The sequence below is a fragment of the Archocentrus centrarchus genome, chromosome 9 (assembly GCF_007364275.1).
Source record: "Archocentrus centrarchus isolate MPI-CPG fArcCen1 chromosome 9, fArcCen1, whole genome shotgun sequence".
In the NCBI taxonomy this organism is placed as follows: Eukaryota; Metazoa; Chordata; class Actinopteri; order Cichliformes; family Cichlidae; genus Archocentrus; species Archocentrus centrarchus.
The window spans coordinates 10401319-10420356 of record NC_044354.1 but is presented as its reverse complement, the minus strand read 5'-3'; the positions used below and the strand labels follow the sequence as shown (position 1 = coordinate 10420356).

The 19038-nt window shown below is 41.0% G+C and overlaps 2 protein-coding genes across 2 annotated transcripts in view; both read left to right on the top strand.

Annotated features, from left to right (window-relative positions):
• Nucleotides 1-10185, top strand: part of grid2 (glutamate receptor, ionotropic, delta 2) — a 540691-nt gene extending 530506 nt beyond the window's left edge. Inside the window, exon 16 of the mRNA XM_030736912.1 lies at nt 9463-10185. Within this exon, the coding sequence (XP_030592772.1) occupies nt 9463-9927 (465 nt within the window). The 3' untranslated portion in view covers nt 9928-10185. The remainder of the gene's footprint in view (nt 1-9462) is intronic.
• Nucleotides 10186-16201: 6016 nt separating this feature from the next.
• atoh1a (atonal bHLH transcription factor 1a) lies at nt 16202-18410 on the top strand. Its single transcript, XM_030738271.1, has 2 exons — nt 16202-16569; nt 16807-18410. The coding sequence occupies exons 1-2, from the start codon at nt 16296-16298 to the stop codon at nt 17646-17648; spliced, it is 1116 nt and encodes a 371-aa protein (XP_030594131.1). The 5' UTR covers nt 16202-16295; the 3' UTR covers nt 17649-18410.
• The last annotated feature ends 628 nt before the right edge of the window (nt 18411-19038 follow it).

The following is a 19038-nucleotide window of genomic DNA, read 5'->3' as shown; positions in this document are numbered from 1 at the left end:
CTTAGTTAAATAAAAATGACACAAATACATCAGTGTCAACAGGATCATCAACCACTTATTTTTAAATGAATATTTTCTGAGAAAAGAGGACACTGGCACTTTTAAAACCAGAATACAGAAACAGCCAGAGGGCCTGTTGGAATGCTGCAGACCAAAGAGTCAGGAGCACTGACTCATGGTATTAAACATGGATATTTATACCAGCGTACTAAACAGTGGCAACACTCCACCTTGTAAATTAGCAGCAGCACCCTGTGAAATATCCAATCAGGCTGTGTGCGGTTGATCACCTCAGCAGGGATATCATTTGAGGCAATCAAAATGACTCTGGTAACATCTTCTTCTGGTAGGAACCCTGCGGTATGTGTGACATGGTAGCTTTATTTGCTCCCTCATTAATAAAGCTGGTGATATCTTCAAAGAAAAGCCCAAATGGCAGCATTTTACTTTTGTTGCTGCATCTGTTGGCATCTAACAGTTTGTCCTAAAACAGGCTTGTCTACTTTAAACTAGTGATAGCTGTTGCTGCAATCCCTCTGTTTCAGTTTTATTGCCAAAGGGCAAAAAGCCAAAGGCAACTGCTGTTTACCAAAACACACTATGGGGCATTGCTTACACACACACACACACACACACACACACACACATATATATATATATATATATATATATATATGGTGAAAAGTGTATTGTTTATGCATCTGCAAGAAATTAGAGTGAGACATGAAGTCGCACACATTCATTTTTAGGTGAAAATGTTTTTCCACATCAGGTAAATTACTTCAGCTTCAAACATTTTTTTTTTCCTTCTGAGGAAGCTGTTTAATCGAGTCGGGCTAAGGTTAACCTCTATATAATGACTTAAAAGACTCATGCAAAATTTATTCTTAAACAGAACATCATGAAAACATCTTGCTGTCAGTCAGAAGAGAGGTATTTTGAAATGTCTACCGTAATGTTTTATGGATCTTGGGGCTGGATGTTAAAGGTGAAAACAGGTGATTTGTTCTCTGCGTGAGTCTGCAAGACAAGAAACAAGTAAAAGAAGTCTGTCCCCTCTTCTTAATCACTGGTGTCACACTAATTTAAAGTTCCACTAAGAGTAATTTGGGGAAAAAATGACAAATAGAGAGGGAGTGGAAATTGTGACTGTACACTCAGGATGATTTAGAGACTGTTCAGTTTACTTTTCACGATGAAACACCAATAACACTAGTCATCTGGAAAGTCAATTAGAGGAATGTTTCAGCATGAAAACTCTACAAGTCATTAAATGATTAAATGAGAGAACATTGATATATCATCAAAAAATTACTGCATCGCTACAATATCTAAATTCTCTTCACTTATGGTTATTTAGTAACTTAAATGGTGATGTCCTTTGACATGAAGGGCAGAAATACGCTAGAGGCTGAGGAGTGTTTTGTTGCTTGAACAATGTGTGTCTCATCAGCTAATGTGCACCAGCCTATTTGGCACAAAAACCTGACAGTCTGACATACAGAACCTTTGTTTACTCCAGTCCAGTACACCTCCTGCAAGGCTTGGAGCAGCTCAACGGCAACAAATGATTAGTTGTGTTTATTATCCGTCCTTCAGGCTCCTTGTTCATTGATCAATATAATTGTGTAGTTTAATTTGGTCCCAGTGTTGATTCTTTCCTCTTTACAGCTCTAATCAATTTAAGGCCTGATTTTCTAATGTTATGAAGGAATTTGTGCACTTTTGTGAATATATAAGAAGGCACTATAAGGTGACATGCAGACACCTCCCATTTCTGGCAGTTTGCCATTGGCAAATTTTCCATGCATCTAGCATAATGTGTCCTTAAACTGACTCTAAGCTGCAGTGAGAATAGAGCAGCATGTCGACTGCAGTCCTCTCTGCTTAATTGTTATTTAGTTTCTTCTATACTGAGGCTGTAATTTCATTTTCTACCATCTAATTGCTTTGGTAAATCAAGTTAAATGTATTAGATGTTTACCCAGCATGCTAGCCCTCATGTAGAGATGATTCTTGATGTAAGTGAAGCAGAGACTGTATATTTCTTAGTTGACTTACTGCCTAAGCATTGTAGCTAATAAGGAAAACAGTTATCAGTTTTAAGCTCTTCCGCAACATATGTCAGATGGCAGCACATGCAACACTGGCATCTTAACTAACTGCTAATGTCTCATTGTTGATTATCAGTCAGCTTTTTTTTTTTTTTTAATGAGCACTCACACACTGCATACCCCCTACCTCTAACTCCCTGCTCAGTTAGCAGCTTTAATCTGTCATTCAGACCAGTAGTCATGTCTACCACTGAGCAGACACAAAGACACCAAACCTTGAGTTGACCCAAAGTCATGTTAAACCCAGTGTGGCTCATCTGAAACACAAACAAACACACCAATCCCCCCTGCTATCTTCATTAACCACTAAGAGCAGCCAGTAGAATCAGCCCCAGACTTAACGCGGGAGTGTAGTCACATCAGTGACAACAGGAGGGACAGCAGGGATTTAAACCAGTGGTGTTTGATTCTCTTTGTAGATCTTGTTCAAGGTTTTACATATCAAGGACTCATGTATTGGAAAAACAATGCAATTCAGTCTAGTGATCTTACATTTAATATGTTAAGACAATCGCCCATAATATGGTTGAAATACAACCATAATACAATGTCTCAGTGAGAATCAATAGAGTTATGTAATTTGGTTTTTCATATGTAGATGAAGGAGTGAGATTTTATTTGAGTGCGAATCAAAACAAAGCACTCATAAAGCAGAGGGTGCAAACAGATGGGATATGAAAGTTAAGACCAGACTAATAGAGCATCATTAAAATAGTCCATTCACTGGCTCCATGGTGAAAATGAAGTTGGCTCAGTCAGCCGTGATTGTTTTTGATGGATGACCCCTGACATTCATCCTTCACCCTGTCACAGCATTGACCTATTGATTGCTGTTGTATAGCTCAAGGTTTGCTCAGAGCAACTACCGAACATAAAGGAGTCAGTATGCTTCAAATGCAATGCCTGCCGGATCACCGAGCAGCATCTGAAACCTTCCGCGCCCACATGTTTCCCCATCGCTTCCTGAAACCCAGCAATCTAACAAGCATGGTCAGCTCACTCAGTGATGTGGAGGGGGAAATGTGGGCAGGATGTGAACCTGTCTTTCAAGCTCTCTATTTTCATTCTGTACACAGCTTGTGTCATCACTTTACAATGAACATGAAATTCATTGCGGAGTTACCGGCGCTAAGTGTGAACTGTGTGCATCCCTATATGACAATGGGATGATTAGGTTTCACTGCAGTTTTGAATGGAAGAGTTTTCATAGTCACACATCAAGAAAATTTGCTCTTTGTCTATAAAGGTCACTTTAAAATAGAATTCACCCCATTAGACATTTTTATTTGGCTGAAATGTTATTTCTCTTTTTTTTTTTCCTCAATATAGCCCTGTATTGCAAAAACTGTGCAAATGCCACACTCTGATCTCAAATCACCATCTGTGCAGAATGTTTTCAAACGGGCAACCAGCTGCAAAGATGGTTGCTGAGAACAGAGCAGGAGAGTGTCAAGCTGGGACCACTGCAGCATGTCCTGACTCAGTGGAGGAAGGAAGACAAATTTAAGTCAACTTCAAAGCAGCTAATTAGATAAATTGCATATGTTGCAATTTATCGACTTGGGAAATCTCTGCCTCTGCATGCAATTTGGCCTTAGTCACGGCCAGTGGAGTAAGTCTAGTGCATTTAAAGTCAACTTCCAAAAGTGAAATTAATAAAGTGAATCAAGCCATAAAACTTGTAATTAACTCCACACTTTACTTTCTAACAGTTTAAATAAAGAACTTGATGGCCTCCATCTTACTGTCACAGTAAATGTTGAAACCACTTGAAACCATTACAATGGGTCAAGAGCGTGTGGCTCTGTGCATTTTTGAACACTTTGCATAAAGTAGGAAAAGCCTGGTGACCCCCTCTTTATGCATGGGCTCAAAAACTTGGCTTAGCAAGATGCATTGGCAGCAGAAAGATACTCTGGGAGTACAGACTTCATATAAGGACTCTTTCCAGTGCCCTACTCCAGCGAAGTTAGTTACTCTGTCCAGTGAGGCATACAATTTATAGACTATCTTTATAGAGAATGAACTTTGATATCTACCACACAGTGATTTACATGGGTTTCTCTACAGGTACAGAAAGATAAAACATGACTGATGAACACTTTTAAGTACAATGATGTCATTGGGTTGATCAGATGGGTCTCTTCTCTCACAGATTTTTGTCAAATAAAACCTGTGGATATTGTACTAAAAAATGCTCTTACACTTCTAATCATATCTGATTAAAAAAATCAAAGACAAATCCTCATTTGTCATCCATGGTCACGATAGACCGTGTCCCTAATATGGCCTCCCTTACATTTACATACACCAGCCAATTCACCCTCACGCCTGCATGCATACACATCATTACCGCCTCAGTTTTAGCTTGCCTCTTCCAGCATGTCAGGTTTGCCTCAAAATGATGAATGCTCAGGCTTCACGTAAGGTATACATTGTCATAAAACCCATTAAATCAAGGTAAACAGCTTGTTTTAAACATGCTTCATAGGCCCAGGTATACTTCCATCCGTGTTTTGTTCCTTCTCTCACCAGCAGCAATCAAGAATCAGGTTATTTTGCTCTCAATGGCACATGCACATGCTATGATGAATGCAATTCACTCATGAAAAGTAGTCACTGGCACAAATCATGACTACATTCATCCATCAAACATATGGCCAATGCAGCGCCTTCACTTGCTACATACCTACACCCATACAAGCTTTCTGCATACATGACGATCAGCAATTCACTGCTCAAACACTAATACAACTAATCTGTGTTTGTGTCTCTGTGTTTCTTATGAATATTAAAACATGCATAATCACATATTGTACATGTCCGTACATGCCTTCACATTCATTATTGTACACTGTATTCTGTGTTGACTGTGAGCTGTTTGTGTTCATGCTGCTGTTCTGTGTTGTGGAATGGCTGACATTGTTATCTATGAGCCTGCTTCTGTGTATAGAGTTTCCTTATGAGTATTTTTTTATCGGGCTTATACACTCACAAATACAAATACACAAAGACGCACTACCAGAGACCTGAGTCATGTGGGTAACCAATGATATGACTTTCATCTTGATAAAGCACACTTGATAAGGATATTATGTAGAGAAAATAAAGGGGAGCTTGTATAACTGTGTATTAACAGTCTCCCTGCAAAGTCATTCCTGAAATTTAATTTTAATAGGCCTTCACTCTTCTCAGATGAATTGTGACTACAGTTTGTGTTCTTCAATTTATTTTCATTTGGTAAGACACAGACGTGAGTTTAAGTTTTCAGTTGTCTTCCTCTCTGCGTTACTACATTTTCTCTCCTCTCAGAAGCATCTGAATTCATTTTGGATTAATGGTGGGGTGGGTCACATGAGTGGGTATGACTGCAATGATAGAACTGTATAGCAGATGAAAAATTAATCAAAATACCCTTAACATTACTTTAGAAGTTCCTCTTGACGCTTTTGACAAGCTCTTTCTAGATGAGTGTCTGAAGCCCATTTCATTCATAACAGGGCGGCTGTATTGCTTTACCACTTTTGGCCTATATATATGTTCAACCAGAGGTTTGTATGAAAGAGTTCTGTCACTGCATTCAGTCTTCAAAATGTCAAAACTGAGATTAATAACAGAAATCACAAACACTGTCAGAACTCTTCCATAATGGTAACATCTGTGGTTTTGACTGTGTAGATTTAGCATGAGAAGAGCTGGCACTTCCTTGTGTATCAAGCTTTTGATACACACAAAACAGGTGACTTCTCTTTTTCTTTTTTTTCTTTTTTGTTTGGATGGGAATTGCCAGTCTACTTGTTCTAACTCTATACAATGATCTGTGTCACTGTGGCTCAAAGCTCTCATATTGCCTTTTTGCTTTGTTTTTGTAGATAAGTACTCTGTGTTGAGGGGTGTAGCGGGCGAGGGGGAGAGAGAGAGAGAGAGAGAGGGAGAGAGCAATACAAAATGGCATTTAAACATCTCCCCTTTCCAGGTATATAATGACTGTGTGAATGTCTCTCTGAGGACAAAACACAGAGCGACCTGCTTAACTGTGTGTGCTGACTGACTGCCATGTCTTTCTTCTCACTCACCTCCCCACCCATCTGTCTTTCCAATTTCCTTCTCTCTCTCCTCCACCTTACCATCCTCCCATCTGCCTGATCTTGTCTGTCACTCATCCCTTCTCCGTCTCTGCCTGTCTTCCGTTCGTCTGCCTGTGCGTCAATTTGGCTTTTTCCTTGGCGGGGTCCTTGTTTGAATCTTCTCACTCAACTTGCATGAACGCAAACACACATACATGTATATGAATCAATTCACCTCTCTCTTTCTGTCTCTCTCCTCTCAACCCTTTTGCCCGCACGCACACACACACACACACACACACACACACACACACACACACACACACACACACACACACACACACACACACGCACACGTTTGCACATCACACACTTACACCAGACTCAGGCAGATGGCCCATCTGCCAGGCAAGCTGCCGATCCGTGTTCTCACAACCCCAGCGAGCACCCTCTTGCCCTGGGCGGTCAGACCCAGAACCAGACCCCCAACACTGCCAACACCACTGCCCCCACAGCCACCCATTACCAGCCCCCAGCATGCTGTGACATTCCCTGCGCCCTGATTGTGCAGCACTCCTTCGAACCCACAAACCCCTCCGAGCTCACCCCCAAAATGAGAATGACAACCTTCACCACCTCACCTCCAACCCCAAGGTTATATATACAATAGAAGATAGAAAATATATGCATATATATATATATATAGATATATATATATATATAATTGGTTAGTAATGCTTGAGGACAGATGTTTTCTGAAATATCATAAAGTATGAATGATGACTTATTAAGAAAAAGGATGGAAGTCAGGAAGCAGGGTTCAGGTGCTGAATGCAGGAGTACCTCTTTTTAAAACGGTTCTTCATCTGGCACGGTGCCAGCTGACTATGTGTGCAATAATGCCTTTATACCATAAGAGGGTGCTGTCGCTCTATTTAGAGGCAAATTATGCATCCTTTCTCACAACTTAAAGATAAATGGTATATATGTCACTGCAGCAAAGTATTTATTTTTTTCACAGAGATTTTTGCTAAACTTTATATCCCAAATGAAGCCAAAAAATATTCTGTATGTAAACTTGGCATTGTTCTTCAAATATGGCCTTTGCATTACACTGAAAATTTTGAGATTTACATTTATTATTTTACTTTCATCATTTTAGGCTATGATGATTTGAGCAACTTGGTGTTGCTTTGTCTTCTATAATGTTATAGTGGGTCTTGCAATGGTGGAAAATGTCATGCTCTTCACAGTGATATAATCAGGTAGTCAGATCCGGCCACATCTTCCTAAAAACAAACCAAAAAAAAACCTTCCACTTTTCCTTGCTTCAATCCCTGTTGTTCACCCAGTTACCCATTAGTCTCCTTTCACGGGCAGCAGGCTGACCATTTGTGATTCACTCTTCTCTTTCAAACCCCCTTCATTTCTTTCTGTACCAACACTACCTCGTCGATGTCCCCTAACTTAAACATTTAGTGTGTGTATGATAGTGTCACGACAGACATTAGCGCCCCCTCGTCCTCTCCTTCCCCCCACTGTCCCTCCTTTAGATGGGGCGTCACTCCTGGTCCCCTCATCCCGTGAACTACATACAGTAGGGCCAGAGCCCCCTCCAGAATCCCCCAGACCAAAAGGACACGGTCAGTAAAACTTTTTCCCCCTCCCCTATTGATGTGACTCCCATCATCACAAAAACCCTGTATGACATTACCCAATCAATACTACCCTGAAGTTTAAAACACCAAAATGAAACACCCAAGTTCTGTGATTTCCCCACACTGCCCGCCACCTACTTCTGAGACAGAAAACCTTACCTCATCCCACCACCTAAAAAAACCTACAGAAGCACACTGCCACGTTTGTGGACATTGAAAAGTTCTGGAAGCTCTCCAGCACTGTCTGCTCACCTGAGCCCTCTCCTGTCTATGTGTTCACCTCATTCATTGCAAACTGAACTCCCCTGCACTACTGTCCACCCTACCCTATGCAGTAAAAGCATGAAACACCTGTCACTGAGTGTTACCATTTTTTTAGACTATGTGGATAAGTTATTATATAAATATATGAGAATATAGTCATGTTTTTGTAATTATTAATAAGTTTCATTTATCTTATAGTGTACGTTAAGTTAAAGCTTAGTGTTAAAGTTAATGTATTTGCTGTGTTTTAAGTAAAAGTGTTAACATTGTTAATTGTTAGACTTTTTTAATTTAAGTTAATTAATCTGCATTGTATAATGCAATCATTTAAAAAAAAGAAAAAGACACATAAGAACTTCAGCGATTTATTATGGCCTCAATGTGAATCCCAATGTGAATTTTTTTTTACAAAGTGGCCATAATGAACCAGGTAAAATACATAATATTGTCCAATATTTGAACTGTCTTGCATAATATAAGTTGTATTTGAAGATTAATTAGATAATGTATGGTAATGCTTGCTTGATAATTGACCTAACACCCTGGAATCACAGAGCACACAGCATGACTGCAGTGTGTTTTCTGCCGGTATTCCAGATTATCTGCACTCCCTTAAAGACCTTGTAGAAGTGTGTGTATGTTTCTCTCTTCCAATATCCTGACCACAGCTCAGAGTGTGCTTCTCTATCTTTCCCCTCCATCCTTCCCCTCCTCTTTTTGCTCTCCCTGCTTCCTGCCAAATCCATGTTTCCCTGTGATCATCAAAACATTTTTGTGCTGAACAACAACTACTTGCAAATACAACTACTTGAATCTTGTGTCATGTTTGTCATGTTTGCCATGTTTGCTTGTTGTCTCGCCCTTTTCATAAACACACTAACACTTTTCTCTTGCTTTCACTATTATTTTTAATAACCATTTATACTGATTGGATGGATGGCATCCGAATTGCTGAATACAAATGCACCCCATACTATGTCCTCTCTGCACATACTCTGTTTCCTTTGTTGTTCTCTTCCTTTCTTCCTTACTCCTGTATTTGCACTACCCTCACTCCTTTCCTTTACTCCCTTTATTTCCTTTTCTTCCTTTATCCGACTTTCCTCGATTTGTCCCTCCCATTTTCGTCCTTTTTATCCTGTTGTAATCCATGTCCCCCTTTCCCTGTCTCCCATCTTTAAACGCTGTCCCTGGATCTTTCTCCTATCCCATCCCTTCTCATCGTTCCTTTAAAACATCTTCATTGCCACTACATATCCTTTCCATCTTCCCTCAATTCCCATTAACATTTCTCCCCTCTTTCCATTTACCATCACTTCTTCTCCGTTCTACTCCCTCCCTGCCCCTCCCCACCTGCAGGACGATAAGGAGATCGACCTGGAGCACCTACACCGCCGGGTTAACAGCTTGTGCACCGAGGACGAAAGCCCCCACAAGCAGTTCTCCACCTCTTCCGTCGATTTAACACCCCTTGACATGGATGCGCTGCCTGCTGCCCGCCAGGCACTTGAGCAGATCAGCGATTTCCGCAACACCCACATCACCACCACCACCTTCATCCCTGAGCAGATCCAGACCCTAAGCCGTAGCCTCTCTGCCAAAGCCGCCGCTGGATTTTCTGCTGGTTTCGGTAGCGGTGGCAGTGGCGGGGGTGGCCTCCAGGACCACCGGACTGGTGGAGTGGGCCCTTTCAGGCAGAGGGCCCCCAATGGTGGCTTCTTCCGCAGCCCCATTAAAACAATGTCCTCCATTCCCTACCAGCCCACAGGTCCAGGACCCAACTTTGGCTATGGCAATGATCCAGACAGGGGCACCTCCATTTGAGGAGCCGCTAAGGATATGGTTGTTTTGGGAAGAAGAGTTATATGGAGGAGGAGGCAAGGTGGTTATAGTCAGTCGTGTGTGGCAGAACAGATATGTTGCGGCTAAGTTCAAAAGTCAAAGGATGGAGATCTGTGTACATAGAAATCTTTCTGTTTTCAGTTTCTGCTGGGGTATTTCCAGGGGTGTCTATTTTATACATGGGGAAGACAAAGGAGGTGGAGGTCTGTTGGGGTTTTCCTCATTTGTGCAAACCATGTTGGTGAGGTGCAAGAGGGGGAAGGGCAGGGTGGGGTTCGGGGGCCTGACTCTTTGCTTTGTTGTCGTTGTTCTTGTGATTGTTTGGGGGATTATTTTGGGAGATATGTGTGAAAAGGAATCTTTTTTTATTGTTTCTGTTTTACAACATGGGATCTGCCTCATGTTACGGGATCTGATGAAATGACTTGACTCCTATTACTATCTGAACCGCTGAGGGTTTAGTTTATACTAGTCCAGCACCAGGAAATACTTCTATGTTCTTGTTAGCTCCAGGGCTGTCATTTGTGGATGATTTCTGGTGATCTCTTTAGCCATGAAACAACTCCAAGGGGCTTCTAACTACTAAGCAATTATGGGGCTGTTATTTTGTGAAGGTATATAAAAAATATATACTTTTGTGTGTAGCCCTTGGAATACATACAGTATACAGCCCTTGTAGTGTTTTGAAAAGGCCCCATCTCAGTGAATATTGGAAGATTCCACTTCGCCAGTTTTACTCTGCCTTTTCACTCTGTTTTCTCTTCTCTGGTGGCGTTTCACCAATACCTGGGGCTCTAAATGTGTAATCATCTCCAAGATGGTGTCCAACCAGTGGCCTGACTAAACCTAAGGCTCTACCACTGAACACATAGCGGCACCTTCCTGGTGCATCCTGGTGCATCGGTCTGAAAACTGTTGAAATGCCATGACAGTGCAACAGTATGACACTGTAGAAATCGCCAGTTTGGTGCATCAATCTTAAACTACTTCTGCCATTTTGGTGCATCAGCTTGAAACTGTTTTCACCATTTTGATGCACATTAAACTCTTTGTCAATCCCACTGCACTGTACCAGTGCCCACAGACCTGTAAGTGATTGTATGTAGATCTGACCTTTTCTTTTGTCACCTGTACTGTGCTATCTGCTTTTCAAGTCAAGGTGAGATCCTCTAATCTGACTCTAAGAGGTATAGTAAAAAGCAGCTTAAAAAAAAAAAGAAAAAAAAAAAGCATAAAAGACAAGCTGAAAGACTTAAAAAAGCTTATGCTTATTATATGTCTTTTATTGAATTTTGTTTTTGAAAAAAAAAATAGATTTTAATGCGTGGAATGTGTTTTGGTCAGGAAGTACAAAAAAAATAACATTGCTCTAAGCTGTCTATGTTTTTTTGTTTTTCAGCAAACTTTGAAAAACTGCTAAATGAGTGCTGTAGTCTCTGGTTTTGCATCATTAAGTCATTCAAAATTTTGATTTTTTTTTTTTCCTTTGGTTCGCTTACCTTTAGTGCTACCATGGCTTGGGTGTTTAAAAAAGATAAAATGTCATTCTATAATGTCATCAAGTTCATTAATCACTTCTTATCAGGTTCAAGTGGTGATATGGAGTTTATTTTGTGTTGAGGAGAAGCCATTGCATCTTCAGTACAGGCCTTACGTGACAACTAGTTAGCTGCATCCTCCTAGCTTCCAGTTTAAACCCGTTATGTCAATATACTGGAACTATTTAAGAACAACAGGTCAGTGGTTGTGCTGTAGGTGATGGGAAAGTTGTGAAGATCCAAAGGCCATCACAACTCAATGGCTGCCTTTTATAAGATGAGTCCAAAATGTGGTTCTGTTTCATATTTTTCATGTTAAGGGTACTGTTTATATACCTTTTTGTTTGTTTGTCTGTTTGTTTGTTTTTAAGTGCCAATTAATTAAAATGAGACCATTAAGGTGCATTTTGGGGTGGTGGAATGGAACATTAAAAGCATTAAAGGAATATTTTGTGGATTAGGGGAGGGGGGGGCCGGGTTGGTAAAATGGAACCAAACCTTTTTCACTAACGCTGTATTAATAATTGATAATGATAGTTGTTTAGAACAAGTTTTCAGTTTGTTATCTTAAAGAACTAAAACTGCAAAATGTTGTGTGTAGAGAACTCAGTCAAGCCACAGTGTTTTGAAGCAAGCGTTCTTAGGCATTCTTTTCTTATATTAGGCTACAGTATGGCTATTGAATGACAAATAGGACACAGACGTTTAAAAAATTTTATTTAGTATAAATGAAAGAGACATTATAAAAATGTATATTTTACATGTTGATGCTATTTTTGTTTAACAAAAAGAAAAGAGTATATCATGTTGGGCTTTGGTGTTGAGTTGAGCAGTCGCATTGCTGCATTTGGCTTTCCCCTTGTCCTGCCCACGGTAAACATAAACACACAAACTGTTTGTTTTTCTCATGTCATCCTGAGTTCATTTTATTATTTGCTAGCTAAATAACAAAAAGTGGCAAGTTCACTAAAAAGAAAGCATGCACAAACTTGCTGTTTTGCTATCTGTTAACATTTTTAATTTCATACATAGAACTACAGGATTTACTTGATAATTTTCAAAACTTTATGATGTACAGTATTTAATATAGGCCTATTTTGTTGTATGTGTTGCATATTATTCAAAAACCGAACAAACTGGGGCCTCTGTTACAAGTGGCAAAGCTTTCTGTGTATAATTTGTCTAATAAACAGGTTTTCTACAGTGGGATGGTATTTGTTGTCTTTGCTAATGTGGACAACCATCAAAGTAAATTCCACACTTCAACCTTCAACATAAAAAAATACAACAATTTGTGAATAATTAGTCGATTAAAGGAGCGCACACCTCACTTTAACCTCCTGAGACCTGAGCTCCTGTTTGCGATGCATTTATAGTTTCTCCTAGATATTTGTGATTAGACAGACCTGATATGTATAAACTAAGCTTCCTCTTTAAACAGGAAGTTGTATTATGTTACATGCGCTTGTAAAAAAAAAATGTGAATAATGGGTTTATTTTACAGCATGACACAGGTTAAACAGCTCTTCTCAAACTTATTCTGGTGCCCCTTCAGAAGTCCCACACCACGCAAATTTCATCAGTTTTTTTGCAATATAAAAACACCCAAATGAAATCTCAGTGGTAGTGGTAGTGAAGTAAAGGTGGGCACAATCACATCAGCAAACGAAAAAATAATTTAATGCAGTGTCACTCCATATCTTTTTTCCTATTTTTCTTTCTTTTTTTTTTTCTTTTTTTTTTTAACTGGAAGGCCATGCTCCACTTGGCAGCAGCTCTAAGCCCCACCACAGGTTAAGAAACACTGCCCTAAACATGTCATTCTCTACATAACCTTAAATTAGAAGCATCTGAAGAGTTCAAATCACCAGCACTTTTCACTGTTTTCATGCGTTGTTTCCAATTTTACTGCTAAGTTGGTCTGAATACTGGGATGAAACCTACCAGCATCAAGAAAAAACTGGGTGCAAATGTTTTGTGAGATGATTTCATGTGTGAAATAGATGTGAAGTTCAAGCCTGAGCTAAGCTTTTGTGTTTTTCCCATAGGCTATCCCTTCAAAGGCCCGTATACTGCTGTTAACAGCTGGATAGAGATCCTGCTGAGGACGACTGCTGTCAAGTTCACTGGAGCATTACACTGCAATAGCCTTTGTGAACCAGATAGTGGCACTACATAGCTCCCACAAGTCTCTCTCGCTCTGAACTTACTCAGTTTGCACTTAGTGACAAGATGAATGGCGGTTGGGCATTTCCAGAACTAATGAAAATTAATGGAAGACAGTGATGAACACAGCTGAGCCACAGCAAGCTAAAATCCTGAGGTCACTGTAAGCTCCTTAATTTAGACTTAACCACTGATTTTCATCCCTTTGGAGAGTAAACCTAGGCTGTAAACCACTCTGGCTTCTTGTTTATTTGTTTGTTTTTTCATTAAAACTGTTCTGATATATTAGGCACAAAAATATAAACTGTGGTAGATATCTACATATTTTGAGAAACTTCAAGAAAATAATTTAGGCATATATATAATTTACTGACGATTGGGCCTGTTAAGGTCAAACTGTAAGCTACTATACTATCAAAAAGTTCTGTGTATATTACTGCTTGTGACTGCATTATAGCTCCAGATATGCAGCTATAATGCAGAAAGACAGTCAGAGGCTATGTTCAACTATATAACAGTTTAATACAGCCTACTTATACACTGTAGGTAAAATGTTGATCTCCAAGGCAGCAGCAACTAAAGGTGGATGAGTTAAAATGAAAACATGAGTATTTTCCATTGAAGTAAACGTAATCATTTCGAGATCTTAATTTTTCCCGTTGTTTCCTATTTTAAAGTTACAAATTTAGAAAATGACTTCATCCCAAACTATTTCAGATCTAGAAGGATTAAGTGGATTTAGGAAAGTCCACAGATACGTTTTGAAATCCCTGTCCAGCTCCCCTCACTCCAGTCTCGTGCCCGTCGCGCCCCTGTCTCCAGGGAGATGGGAATGAGAAGGGGCAGCACGCAGACTCCTCTCGCGCACTGGAATGGGAGCCCGCCACTCTCCCTCGAGGAGCCCCCCAGGCGTGACCAATGGAACATAGAGTCTCCATTGTGGCTGCGACACTTTAATAATCGCCAGCTACAATATCCAACCTGTCGGTAGCTTCAGGAGCCCAGCACAGCCCGTTAGATGGGGGGTGGGGGGGTGGGGGGCTTGTAGGTGGGAAGAGGGGGCGAACGCTCGGCGCCAGACCTCTAGCCCGCAAGACATCCACATGATGAATACATGAATAAAAAATTGAAAAGACTGATGTTGGATTATATCTGAAATTATGGGGTTCCTTCCCACAATCCCAAGCTATATCTTGTGGGAGTCCCATGGATTCGGTTTGAAAATGCAAAATTATATGATTTTTTTTTTTAAACTTGTATATACCGGAGTATACTGTTCATGGATTAATACTGCCTTAATTTGTTTTGAAGCTTTCCACCTTGTTTGGTTTTTTGTTAGATTATTTGATATTAACAGCATGGTGGGGCTTGGTTGGGGTCGTAGCCACATTCAGTCTTGCATCCCTTGATCACTACCCCTGTGTCCCTACACTGATCTTCTCTATCATATAGGCCGAGGCGCTATCTTTCTGTGCTGAGCCCATTTCCAACCAACAATTAGCCTCTTGCTCATTTGCCAGGTGCCTAAAGTTTGTATCTCAGTAAGCATGGCTACTTTGATAAGCAGACTGAAGGTGATTCTCTTAAGAGCAACAATTTTCTTCCAATTAATTTTTCAGACTGTAGCTTTAAAAATTGTTTGCCTATCTAATAATACACATTGTAAAGTTTGGCAATAACACGGTCGTGTGTGTGTGTGTGTGTGTGTGTGTGTGTGTGTGTGTGTGTGTGTGTGTGTGTGTGTTGCAACTGCGCGCCACTTGTGTCAGTACGGAAACAGCGTTGAGTGCAAGACCCCTGCTCATGTTTCCGTTCCCTGTGAAGCCCTTTTTACCGACAGGGCGGTTCCGAGAGCTGGATCAAAAGGTTTTAGAGCCGCTACAAAAGAAAAATGGAAACTGGAGATGATTTTAGAATGAATGAATTGACAATGAGCGCGCGAGCCCCAGGAACCGCTACTTTTTTTTCTCTTTTCCACCCCCCCCCCCCCCCCCCCCCCCCCAAAAAAAGTGGCTTTTGGTCAAGCTTAATCTATCTGCCCACAGACTTTTCTTTCTCAACTTTGTGTAGTTCTGCTACTTAGTCTTGCTTTGCGTCATTGATGAAATTCAGTAGTTTGGTTTTACAGTGGAAAACATTGAATTAATTAACTGAGTACTTCCAGTGCGATACAGCTGAGGGTTGCAAATTAACCATTTGAACCTTGCCATTTGCTTCTTTCTCCCCACTGTGTTATTCCTGAGATGTAAGCAGGTAGGTTTTCTGTCCTACGCGCGTCTCGCGCTGTCCACGCTCCTTACCTAAAACCGTCCTCACTTGCACGTGCGTCCTGTGGGAGGTTCCCCTTATCTCCCTTGCGTTAAACAGCCCCTTAAATTGTAACGTTATCATAAACAGTCCAGCTTCGGGGGGTCATAATCACCTCTCTCGGGCTTTACCGAGACTTCTCATTGGACGTCAACACGCGACCGGCGCGAGGAGGGGGGCTTCCAGACGCGTGCCGCTTTTTAAACCGACGCCGCGCCTTGAGACACCAGAGAAGGAGTCTCGCACGCGACGGTCATATTCACACAGTGCGACAACATAGCTGTGCGTGCCTCCAAGAACTTTTCCCCCAATATTGTTAGGAAAGAGTTTTTTGGAATCATGGATGTCCTATCTGTGGAGGACTGGAGCAAAGAAGCACGTGAGATGCCGGCTTCCCACTCGCGGCAGCAGAATTGCGGGAGCCCGAGTGAGATGGAGAGGGGAGGGAAGCAACAGTTCGAGGAGTCCCGCTACGAACCTGGGCTGACGCTCGTGGACAGCGACAGTGACCCACGCGCCTGGCTGGCTCCTACTTCTGGCACCTGCGCGGCACACGCCACTTCACCTGACTACCTGCGGCACTCGCCATGTCCGAGTACCGGCTCCTACCACGGTGAGGAACGCTGCAAACGCATACCACTTTGGGCAACTATTCGATTAATTTTCCAAGAACCACCACATGCAACTGGCAACAGGGATTTGCTGTGGTAATTTAACTTAATGAGCAGAAGGAGCGCTGCTTTTATATAAAGTATAATGTTTTGCACAGGAAATGTTTTATTTTGTTTTATTTTTTTTTCATTTTGTGTTATTTTTTCAAATCAGCTAAATTTCTGTTTTTATTTTTCAGAGAGTGGCTCCCCGGGCTCCTCAGGCCATCCCAGCCCTCCAAGCTACAGAAAACCTGCCAAGAGCCTCACCTCTTCTTCGCTCAAAGTCAGGGAGTTGTGCCGTCTTAAAGGCTCAGTCACCGGGCCCGAAGAGGAGGCCTCCATGAGACAGAGAGCCCCTTCCAGCAAACCTGTCAACGGGATCCAAAAGCAAAGGAGAGTAGCCGCGAACGCGCGGGAAAGGAGGCGAATGCACGGGCTTAACCACGCGTTTGATGAGCTGCGCAGCGTCATCCCAGCGTTTGACAATGACAAGAAGCTCTCAAAATACGAAACTCTGCAGATGGCGCAGATTTACATCAACGCCCTCGCTGAGCTTCTCCAAGGTCCGGTGTCCTCCTCCAGCAGCAGCAGCAGCAGCAGCAATAACGACATCTCCAGCAATAACAACTCGCCAAAGTGTGACATTATGCTCTCAACCACCGCTGTTTACGACGGAGCGAAGGACAGTGCCTCCCAGTCCCCTACAACATGCAGAACAGCGGACGCTGCGCCCGTCTCAGGTAGCAGCTTACCTGTTCACATCAGCGGGGTGCCTTTCCGTTCCTCCTTCGACCAAAGTTCGTTTTCCACTAGAGTCGAAGAATCGAAGTGTTCGCCCTCTCCTTCGACATCCGTTCGGGCAGGCAGTTCGCAGTTCGTAAACGGAAGGAAAGCGTCTCCCCGGAGCGACGGAGAGTTTTCCCCGCACTCCCACTTCAGTGACTCGGATGAAATAGCAATGGAGCTTCATTCAAGTGAAGAAGATGATCTCTCAGAACTTAAGCTGCCCGCACACCATCACCGCACAATTAGTTTCTAAATTTCTAAATAAATACACACAGTACAGCAAAGTTTCTCTATAGCCTACAATAAAATAATGTCCATAAAACGTGTCAATCATAGCTATAGTCTGTTGTTGACGAAATGCAATTTTAAGAGGAATTCTTGTTCTTTGCAAAAAAAAAAAAGTTATGTTTAATTTAACTTGTTACATGGTTTAAAGATATTTTTTAATGTGAGTAAGGCCTAATTCGATTCTGCCAATAAATGTCTATCCTATAATTTTCAGTCTCCATGGAGACGTGGCTGGAAGACCCCTCTGCCATGTCGCGCGCAGCACTGCCACGGGTATTTCCCACGTCACTCCAACCAAAAAGCTGTCTTCCACAGAAATCATAACTTTATTGATAATTGCTTATATTTGATAATGTAAAGACATTTTTTGTAGCTATGATATGAGTTTTTGTTGTGATTTATGTTTTTAATCGATCATTTGTTTGTATAATGAATTTTGTTTTGCGACTTAAAAAGTTCATGATGTGCACTTTAAACTATACGAGCCAGAGGCTTCAGAAATACGACTTTTTTGTTGTTTTGTTTTCACACCATTAACTATAGGGGTTTGCTTTGTTTGCTAGTGTAGTACTGCCAACTTCATACAAATAGCCTATTTAATGTAGCCATCATTGCTGCCTTCTTTTATATTTTAATTTTGTATCCTCATATCAGCTTGTGTGTCCTTTTTCTTTCACTGGTTGAGAAATGTTGTTGTATTTATTGCTCATAGCATATGTTCCATGTGATTTGATTTTTATAGTTAAAGTTCCGGGGGGGGGGGGGATTATTTGCCATTCTTAGTCATGTTAATTTCATTTTGGAAATTAAAAAGCAAACGAAAATGTCATGTCTCTGTTTCTGTGAACCTTTAGTCTCTGTAGGTTATAACCGCAATAAACTCTTAAAAACGATTATGTTTCATCAACTATTGTTTCTATAATAACAAAAACATAAAAACAATAATAGGTCTGTGATAGCAAACCTTGGACTAAAGTAGACTTGTTTTTAGCCTTTTGTTGAGTACAGTTGTATAATAGGTTTTATAAATAGAGGCAAAGTAAAATAGCACCAAATTTTTTTTGTAATTGCATATATTGCGTATTAACGAATTTTGAGTCCATCATAACAAACTGGATATATATTAGTTTTTAATTATATAAGCTTTATGAATTACTCGAACTCAAATAATCCAACATGTATGGCAGCTTTTTCGACAAAGTTGCGTGGAAAAACTGGGCTGCCTCAAGCCTAAACAGGCATTTATGTTTAATTAAGAAGCTTTTAATATTTGATCTTCTCTTATGTAATGTATCGTAAACGAACAGGGACTTGAAACGTGTCCAACACGCGCTCGTTCGCCATATGTTGCAGAT